Raw genomic sequence first — 10,037 nt, 5'->3', positions numbered from 1 at the left:
ATTTTTTTCGCGTGTCCGCCATTTAAAAAAAAGTGTCCTACATTTGAAAATGTTGTCCTACATTTGTCCCGGTTTGGAGGTCCTGACTTATGGCAACCCTAACCGCAGCCCATGATCAAAGAATCCAAATCATTCTTGGTGGCACCATCTGTAGAGCTAGTTGTTTACATCTGCTGTTTTCCTCTCCCTTCCTGGACTGTGCCCTTCAACTGGCAGAACACACGAGATGACAACTCGTGCATCCATTTCTTTCAGCTTCCTACCAAGAGCCTTGTAATCCCTTCTGATGTTCTGAAGGTTCGATTGGGGTAAAGGTAGTGGGAACATCATTCCAGACAGATTCAGTATTGGGATTACCAGATCTACCCGGATCTACCCAGGGCAAAAAGCGCCAATGTGAAAGGGGCCTGAGTTCAAAGCATCCTCTACCTCACAGAGCACCTTTACACATAATTGTTAATATAGAGAATTTTAAAAGTTTTTTTCTACATTAGATTGCCAACTTCAAATAGGTTGTAAACCTCAAATAGGTGGTTTTGTTTTGTTTGCAATGGTTATATTAACCATGTTAAGGAGAGAGAAATCAATAGGTAATTTTGTGAAAGATTGGGAGCCATTCCTACAATTTAGGCAGGAGAAAAATCATGAGATGATATTTATGGGTCTGGAAAACTGTTTATTTTGAAAGTAAAACAGTGATGTCAGATGTATTTCTACATTTTACAAAGTGAAAGATAAATTTTAATATTTGAGAGATGTCAGTGAGGTAAAAGCAGGAAATAATTTTTTTTTTAAGGTGAGTGTAACTATGTGCATAAAAGCTTCCTCACTTAATTTTCTTATAGTACTGTGATCATGTTTCAATTTATGTGTTTATTGTTTGATATACTTAATTTATAATGTTTGTAGGTAAAAAAAACTTCAATAAAAAGTTTTAGAAGAAAAAGAAGTCACAGCAATGAGATTAGTTTTGTAATCTTAGTTTCAACACATGTTAGCATTCACTGAAATTCTGGTGAATTTGGTCAGGTGTGCAAAGGATTCATAGAATTGGGTGGATGCGTTAATATAACAGGACACTGCGAATACTGAAAGAAAGAAAAAAGGAGAAGGATTGTTATTTCCAAAAAAATCCCATCAGCAACTCACATACTAATAACATCCAGTATAAATCAGCTAAAATCACTGTTGGTTCTGACTGCTAGCTATTAAAAATGCCATCTGGGATATTTTTAAATACAAAAAAGTATTAAAAACAAACATATTTGAAGCTTTACCTTTTACCACTGCATAGAAGCTGAAAGCCTTCATCTATTTTCTCAAAAGGCAACACATGAGTTATTAATACATCTGTATTTATTTTTTTCTCCATGTAATCAGAAACCAGTTTAGGGATAGCATCTCTCAGCTTCCAGCCTGAGGGGAAATAAAAGAACATCAGCTCAGCCAGCATGTACCACTTTAATTGTTATTTTTAAGAATAGAAAAATTGGAGACGATTACTTCATGAAAGTTTTAGAAAATGGAGATAGCACTTGTTTTCCTCAGTTAAAAAGGCGAAGTATGTGTAATTCAAGGCAGATAATAGAGGAAAAGCAGTACAGGTTTGTTTTTTTAAACCATGCAAATAAATATTGTACCCAATTTTGTTTTCAGATGTTTGCTTTCCTTTCAATTTACAGACCAGTCCACACAATGCAGTAAGTGGGAACTTTGATTTATTTATTCCAGGCCCTGATCTTGCAGACCCTGGCCCATAACATCTGGGGGGGGGGGGGTCAGTGGATGAAGACTGTGGAAATTGTAGTTAGTCAATCAAGCACAAATACACCGTTAAGTGTGAAGAATGAATTACGTAGATTCAGCCTGGTCTGCTTTGGCCAGACATACATTTCATGATAGGCAACTTGGTCCCCTCCAGATGAATAAACCACAGTTCCCACCACTGATAGAAACTGAAATCTACAGTATCTGGAAGGTACAAGGTTGCCTACCCTGGATGCTTCTTATGAACATTATGAACCACATGGAAGTTTTACAGTGTGCTGCAAGGATTCCAATATTCTTAATGATTTCAGAGAGAAACACATGGAAGTAGTTTAATACACATGTGCATGTGTTGCCCATTAACCCTTCCTTGTTCTGTCCCTAAACACAGTTTCATGGGCAGGCAGTATTTCCAGACCTTGCATTGTGAAGCCACCATCTAAATGGGTTCAGGATACAGTAAGGTTTTTGCTTATATCATCATATATTTACACATATCCACCTGCTGTAATTTCACAACACATTCTGGGAATGCCAGACCCTCTGTTATGCTAGTATTATCTTCTGCAACAATAGCAATTGCTTGTGTTCACCTTGGCATCTGCCTTTTACTGTTCTTTGTAATGTCACTTCAAAGGACCTTCTAACTAATTATATTATTTGTGATGTTGAGGAATTGGTAGCAAGACCTGAATCAAAATGCAGGATATATATTTTCTCACTAGGATCTCAGGGAACAGCGAGTTGAAGCTACCAGGCAGAAGATAACTGTGACACTATGCAAGTCAAAAGCAGAAAGTCAGGCTTTTGTATTTGTATACATCCCAGTCCATTTGAAGCTGCACATTTTATTTCAGTGAACTCATCAGTACTATTTCAGTGAATTCATCCATCATGCATACATGGCGTAACAGTAGAATGAATTTATTTATTATTATTTATTTAAGGGATTATATCCCACCTTTCTCCCAAAATGGGATTCAAGGTGGCTGGACCCCACCTTCACCAACCATGCCATACCTCCAAGAAAACAGCCTATCAGTTTCCTCCCTGACATGAGCTGAAAGGGAATGATAGAGAGCTTGGCTCCTGCAGGAGGATCTCCAACCAGGACACAGACTCCATGTCCCAAGTGACAGGACAGAAAAGCAGCAGCCTGTTGTAGATAAAAAGGAAGAGAGGCTCAAATGAGAATTCAAGCATGAGCATGCTAGATGCACACCTAAACATTTTGTAAAGAATGCATAAATCACTGCTGCTGACAATATTTGGAAACAGAACTTGAAAAGAGTTTGCACAAGTCACACTCTGAAGACTCTGTGAAACATTTGAAGCTCCCTTCCATTGCAAAATGGGAAACTGAGCCCTAGGAATGATAATCAAGATAGCCCTCATACCTCAGTGTCAGTATGTCCGATTGCTTCAAAAGCATAGTCCACACCAAGCCCAGTCATCTCTGCCAGCACCTCATTAATGGGCTTTTTGAAATCTTCAGGAGAGATGCATTCAGTAGCTCCCAACTCTCTGGCCTTGGTGAATTTGTCTTTGTTGATGTCAACCCCAATGATCCTGGATGCTCCAGCTGTTTTGCAACCCATGATGATGGACAGACCAACACCTCCCAAACCAAAGATGGCGCAAGAGGAACCAGGCTCCACCTGTATATTCATATGTACCAAAATCCTGAGTTTCAGTTTTGTCAAGACATAAGCAGTATAGCAGAATGGGGGATGGGTATGGTTAGGGTGTGCAATTGTGATCAGGATTAGCAAAGTTTCTGGCAGATACATAGGGAAAAGACACAGACAGAATTGTGAAAGACTGTATAACAAGCCAATAGGTTGCCAAAATAGAACCAGTGTGATGATATACAGTAGTTAGGATGGTAGTCTATGATGTGGTGTGATTCATGTCTGAATCTGCATCAAGCCCAGAATTTCACTTGATGATCCTGGGTCAGCCATTCTCACTCAACCTGAACTACCTTGCAGGACTGTTGTGACTACAAGTTGGAAGGAAGAAGGCCATTAAGAACTAGAATTTCCAAACATAAAAGTACCATTCGTAATAAAAGTTTGGATACCCCATTAGTCACACATTGTTTACAATTACATCACTCTCCAGACTCCTTAAATTTTTTTGTAATTGAACAAGTTAAGTTTGGTCCTTTTTATAGTGGTAACAGACAAACTAAACTCTTACAAAGAGAATCATTTTGGATTCATAAGTTAGCATCAAATATACCCAAGGGTCTAAATGAACGTTTAGATTTGAGTTCTTTTTTATGAAGCTGTTGAGATTTAACTATTAGACAGTACTGCATATATAGAAAAGATGCAATTAACAGAGACAGTTATTAACATGGGATGGAGGTCAGTTTGATGACATGAAGTTATATTTTGTTTGTAATGTACCTATAATGAGTCCTAATAAGTTAGTTATCTTACATTTATCACAAATGTTATTGTGTTTGTATAAATAATAGTAAGATACAGTACATTCAGCTGTGTTTCAGGCTTACATTGTGGGACATATGGGACATTATAACTCTAGAAGATATACCTTTAAGAGATTGAATGTACCATACAATCACCTGTAGCCTATTGTATAGGTAGAGTATATTATAACATACAATCCCTGTAAATTCTTACCAGCTATCTTCTTATCAGTTAAGTTAAACTGCTTAATGGCAGGGTAAGCTATAATATTTTGGTCTTGTAATTTTGTCTTGAAATTGTATAGCATTGTGTATTTTGCTATTGATGTAAATCATTGTACTAATTGTTGTTAACCTTGCACATTTAGAAGCATGGAATACATAATTTGCAATATTAATCCGGCATAGAAAAATTCAATAATGCTGATGAAGACTTCTTGTGAGTAGAAACGGCCACAGAGTACTCCGGAGGTAGCCATCTTGAAAATTTCCACTATTGAAAAAGCATAACTAATGAAGGACTTTGCTACCAGTGAAAACCACATGTTACATCTTCATGCTTTGCTGCAAGTACCACAATGATCTTTTCCCCAGACTTTTGATTGGATTTTGTTGTTGTAGCAGTAGAATAATTTTACTGCCAACACTGTATATATTTATTTCATGGACTTGGATCACTATTGACATTCACAAGGATACAACACAGTGTTTTTTATGTGTATACTGTTGTTTGTTTGTGACTATTGAGACTCGTTATTGCTAATATAGATGTATACGTTTTGTGAATGACACATGTCCCTGTTTCAGTTATTCCAATCATTTGCATATATCATTTGTTGTTTCCCTCTTTCCTTGACTATTTTAGTGTAAGCTTGCTGCTCGTTGGTTGTGGAAGGAAGAAGATGACATTCACTGCTTATAATTCACTGGAGGAAAGCCAAAAAGCATAAATATCCAAATCAATGCCAATAAAGGATTGTGGGTTTGTCTGTGAGTGAGAAGAAGAGATCAAACTAAAGGGTTTCTTAGGTGAGATGCAGACTGCCCAAAAAGGGTGGTCTCCCACTGCCCTGGTTTGCTCCGCGAGGGAGCCTCAGTGGACAAACTGCATGGCTCCGTCGCAGAGCAAAAAGAATGTGCAAAAAGCGGGTTCTTCTTGCAGAGCCTTTGTGACGCTGCAAGGCGCCAATGACACACTTGCAGTGTCACAAAGCCACCGGGACACGTCAAAATGGTGGCGCCTGTGTGTACAGGGTGCCACCATTTTGACGCCCCCATCACGTGCTAGGGGTGAGACCGGTATGGACACAGCGTCCTTGGCTAACCCCTAGCACGTGACGGGGCGGCACAAAGGCCCATTTAAATCAGGCCTATGTTGTTCAAAGCTGGTTCTTTCTGCTAAGTAATAAAAGAGACTAACTGTGCAAAGGGCAGGAGAAATGAAGGAAGGCAGGATTCAGGACTATAAATACAGGAGAAGGCATAGCTTAGGAATGGGGTAGATACAGTACACAATTTATTGTCAGCTCTATTGGTATCTGTGGATAGTTTGCAAGAGTATTTAGCATTGTTTTTTAAAATTATTTTATTGATCCACCACTTTTCTGAACCAACTCTATTATTTATTTATTTATTTATTTATTTATTTATTTATTTATTTACTATATTCATTTATATCCCGCCCTTTCCCCAAAACTGACTCAGGGTGAGACTCTACCCAAAATACCCAAATCAACTGAAATTGGGCTACATGAATGAGACAATGTGGGTGGCATTGCAACTGATTATTTTATTTGAGCAGCATGTGAGTATGCATTAGTGCTGAATTAAGTCCAGAATGTGCTCAAAGGCATCCTGCTCTTTAATACAAAATGTATGTTTTTTGACACCTGGCTCTTCATGGTTCAGTACCACATGAGTCTAGTGCTTTCCTTCATCTCTTGGGAGAGCTGAGCTTGTCTGGGTCAGTAAAAGAACAAAACAGAACAAACAAGCCCCAGATCTACCCATCCCAATCTAGATGATCAGAAGCCACCACTGGTCTGCTGCCCACCATGAAAGTAAGGCATTGCTGTTTCCTTTTAGAGCAATCTTCCCCAGTCTGGTACCCCACCCCCCACCCCCCAAATTCATCAGACCACATTCAATACCTTGGAGGGCACCATGTTGGAGTAGAGAGCTTCTGTAGAGCAACTGAATACCAGAAGAGATGAGAAACCCAAATAATTATGTTTGTATTTCAAAGCTTTTCAGGAAGAGTGATTTCTCAAAGCATCTCAGGTTCAAGCAAGGAAGAAGCAAACTCTTATTATGCCTTTCTGGGAAGCAAACACATGGCCTGATATTTACCTTGGCAGTATTGATAGCGGCACCATAACCAGCAGTAAATCCACACCCAAAGAGGCAGACTTTATCTAGAGGAGCATTCTTGTCTATTCTGGCAATGGAAATATCAGGGATAACTGTGTATTCGGAGAAGGTGCTTGTCCACAGAAAGTGGTAAATCTGTTTTCCTCTACAGGTGAACCTGCTGGTTTTGTCTGGCATCAGGTTTTGAGGATGTTTCAAGCTGTGTGGGGAGATTCAGAATGGTTTGTATTAGGAATCTGGCTGAATGCCAACTGGCAGTAATACTGGGATGGATGGTAGGGCTATCTCCAGTGGTGTACTGGAACCAAGGCTCATAGAGTTGAACTGCTAGGATTTTTTTGATTAACAGGGCTGATGAATTAATATGTCACTGCTTCAAGCATCCCTCTTCGTTCCGAGTTTTGCTGCAATCCACACAGTAGCTAGTGGGAGAATGGGTTTTCCCAGTAACAAAATAATGTTGTGAGCTATCCCTGTTGCAATGCAAAGTGTTATGGAGCATCTTAGTGTTGAATGGCCAGTTAAAGCCTGCTCTTCAAAACTTACCAATATACCACTGAATATTACACAAACTTACTGGTTCTTGAGGCAAAAGTTAGTTTTGGGACTCAAGCAGCAAGTGCATTCTCCACACTGGGGAAAGGAAAGAGGGATGATTTTGTCACCTTGAAAAGAGAAAAAGACACAGTGATATTTTAAAAGAAATTCGCAATAAATGCAAGTCATTTAAGAGACCTAAAAATGGTTCTCACCCAGAATAAAAGAATGTACCGGAGGACGGCCCCCTTTGGCTTTTTTAAAAAGCCAACCAAGGTATCTAGGCACTTTTTCCAGGCAAGCATTCTCTGAAGATGCCAGCCACAGATGCTGGTGAAACATCAGGAAGAAAATCTTCTAGAACATGGCCACATAGCCTGAAAAACCCACAAAAAACTATCTAGGCACTGTTGGATGCATTACAGCCCTTTACATGAGAAGTTAGAAACTTGTGACTTTCCAAGCATTGACATATTATTATCCCATCATTCCTCACCTTTGACTAGGTAATGAGGGATGATGGGCACTGATGTCCCACAAAGTCTGATGGGCCAAAGGTTTCAACTGTGCATCCTATAATGCTTAATTGTACAATATTCAAGTTAGCTCTGTCTGATGAAAAAAGTACTTCCTTGCTCTCACCCGGTTTTACATAAGTGACTCCTGGTCCAACACTTTCAACAATTCCTGCTCCTTCATGGCCTGCAATGACTGGGTATTCTACGCCAGGAAACAACCCTTTCATCACATTGTGATCAGTCCGACAGATCGCATTAGCCACTATCTGTGTGGAAAACAGAGCATACTGTATATACTCAACTATAAGTCAATCTCACATATAAATTGAGGGCAGCTTTTTGGGGACAAAATTATGGATTTTGATATGACCTGTGGATAAGTCGAGGGTAAAATTTAGGGGCATGTAACAAGTTATGATGAAATAAAGGACTGGATGAGGGTGAACAGACTGAAGCTTATTCCAGACAAGACAGTTCTGGGAACAAGGATTTAGCCTGTGCTAAATGGAGTTAAACTGCCCTTGACTTTGCAGGTTCACAGTCTGGGCATAATCCTGGGTTAGACCCTGAGCATGGAGACTCATGACCAGGAATATATTTGCACAGTTAAAGCCAATGTGCTAACTGTCTTGTGTATCTGCACTCTGACATTTTATTACAAGTTCAAATCCATTACTCCAACACTCTCTTCTACCACCTTCCGGGGGCAAAGTATGCAACACTTAGAAGCTTATCGCATGCATGTAAATTCAGTTTACCTCTATCTGGTTTAAAATTTAATTTGGGAGGCATCCTGATGTTATCAGATGATTTTTACTGCTGAATTTGCTGCATGAATACAGCCTGGGTGCATCCCCGCTTCCAGAGCCTCTCTGGTGGCCATTTTCTTAACTTGGAAAAATCCCGGATCTGAAAAGAAGCGGGGGTGAACCCAAGCTATATTCGGGGGGCAAATTCGGCAGTAAAAACTATCTGATAACATCAGGATGCTGCCCAAATTAAATTTTAAACCATATAGAGGTAAGCTGAATTAACATGCATGCGATAAGCCTCTTAGTATGTTAGTTTCCCCTTCAACATTTTTGAATAGGTTCTCACTCAAGCATTTGGAAATACATTTGGTTTTCATAGCACATTATTTCCCTCACCTATATATTTTGCATTTACCATACTTTGTTTTGTGATTGGTAATTGGAACATAAACATGGGTTTTATTATTATTATTATTATTATTATTATTAAGCTTTATTTATAAAGCGCTGCAAATTTACACAGCACTGTACATACAATCACTTAAAATAGATAAAATAAACCTGCCTATGGCATACATTCTACAAAAATAAACATAATACATTAATACATCTTAACATTCAAACAATAAAATATAGCAGACATTTGTCTGATTTCTAATCACACACTTCAAAGAAAATCCTACTGACAGTGGGAAAGTGAATTACTGGTAATTGCAGGAAAGACCCATTCCTCTTAATATGTTTTTTGACCTGAAGTCTTCATCATATAAGTACAAAGTGCTCACCCACTACAATTGTAATTCACACCAAAAAGAGGGAGGGGAAGCTTTCAGTTTTGAGCAAGATTTATTTTTTTACCTTCACTCGAACTTCATGGCTTCTTGGTGGTGCCACCTCCACCTCCTCAATGGAAGGTGCTTTCCCAACTTCCCAGATTATTGCTGCCTTGCATTTAATCACCTGCATACAAGGCATGCCAGCAAAATAGGTCAGAGAGATATTCAAAGCTGCCCTTCATAATGGTTTCTGTGAATAACACTTTCCCCAGAAAACTGTATGGTTCAAAGCTGCAAGGAAAGCTTGTGATCTGCTAACAAGATGGCCAATTTTCATCCATCCAAGTGTCTATTAAATGTCTTGCTTTGCAACATCCTAACTCTGGTATCATCTGTCATTGAATCCTTATCCCTTATCCTCAGAATGGGTTATAGCCAGAGTTTGGAAAAGTTGCTTTGGGAAACTGCAGTTTTCAGAATCCTCCAGCCAGTCAACACCCTGACTGGGAAAGTCTGAGAGGTGTTCAAAAAGGCAACTTTCTCAAGGATTCGATAATATTAAAGATGCATTAAAAATTATAATAGTCTTTTTCAGAGAGGTACCCTGTAAAAAAGACCACCTTGCATCTAAATATTTTCATAATTCATTATAAAAGTGTGTTCACCTTCCTTTTTGCTTGGTCATTGTTATCTAAGCTTAATGGAAACTCTCTCCTTGAAACAAAAGTTTTCTGTATTTCTGATGCTGATCTTTGTTGAACCAGTTTGTTTTGGCATGATGTAGCCTTCAGTGCAACATCAGCGGTCTGTTATCAGTATGGCAAAGTGATATTTATCCAGGTGCACCAAAAATTTTTTCATGCTTTTGCCAGGGCTTGGA

The 10,037-nt window shown here is 38.9% G+C and overlaps 1 protein-coding gene across 1 annotated transcript; it reads right to left on the bottom strand.

The window, feature by feature from the left end:
- Positions 1-661: 661 nt before the first annotated feature.
- On the bottom strand, positions 662-9,356 carry LOC149313120 (alcohol dehydrogenase 1-like). Its single transcript, XM_089527250.1, has 8 exons — positions 9,240-9,356; positions 7,754-7,895; positions 7,152-7,239; positions 6,554-6,773; positions 3,165-3,425; positions 2,788-2,923; positions 1,278-1,416; positions 662-1,088 (listed from the first exon to the last, which is right to left on the bottom strand). The coding sequence occupies exons 1-8, from the start codon at positions 9,354-9,356 to the stop codon at positions 1,064-1,066; spliced, it is 1,128 nt and encodes a 375-aa protein (XP_089383376.1). The 3' UTR covers positions 662-1,063.
- Between the last annotated feature and the right edge of the window lie 681 nt (positions 9,357-10,037).

This window comes from Sceloporus occidentalis, unplaced genomic scaffold, assembly GCF_023333645.1.
Source record: "Sceloporus occidentalis isolate IW3139 unplaced genomic scaffold, rSceOcc1.0.p SCAF_5, whole genome shotgun sequence".
NCBI classification, from domain to species: Eukaryota; Metazoa; Chordata; class Lepidosauria; order Squamata; family Phrynosomatidae; genus Sceloporus; species Sceloporus occidentalis.
The sequence above is the reverse complement of the archived record's forward strand: the minus strand, read 5'-3'. Positions and strand labels throughout refer to the sequence as shown.

Bases quoted from the DNA above. Each gene is read 5' to 3' on its own strand.
- LOC149313120 (XM_089527250.1), bottom strand. From the start codon at position 9,356: ATGCCTTGTATGCAGGTGATTAAATGCAAGGCAGCAATAATCTGGGAA. The intron at 7,896-9,239 runs GTAAAAAAATAA...TTTTCCACACAG, and splicing joins GCCATGAAGTTCGAGTGAAG to ATAGTGGCTAATGCGATCTG. The intron at 3,426-6,553 runs GTAAATATCAGG...ATGAATATACAG, and splicing joins CCGCTATCAATACTGCCAAG to GTGGAGCCTGGTTCCTCTTG.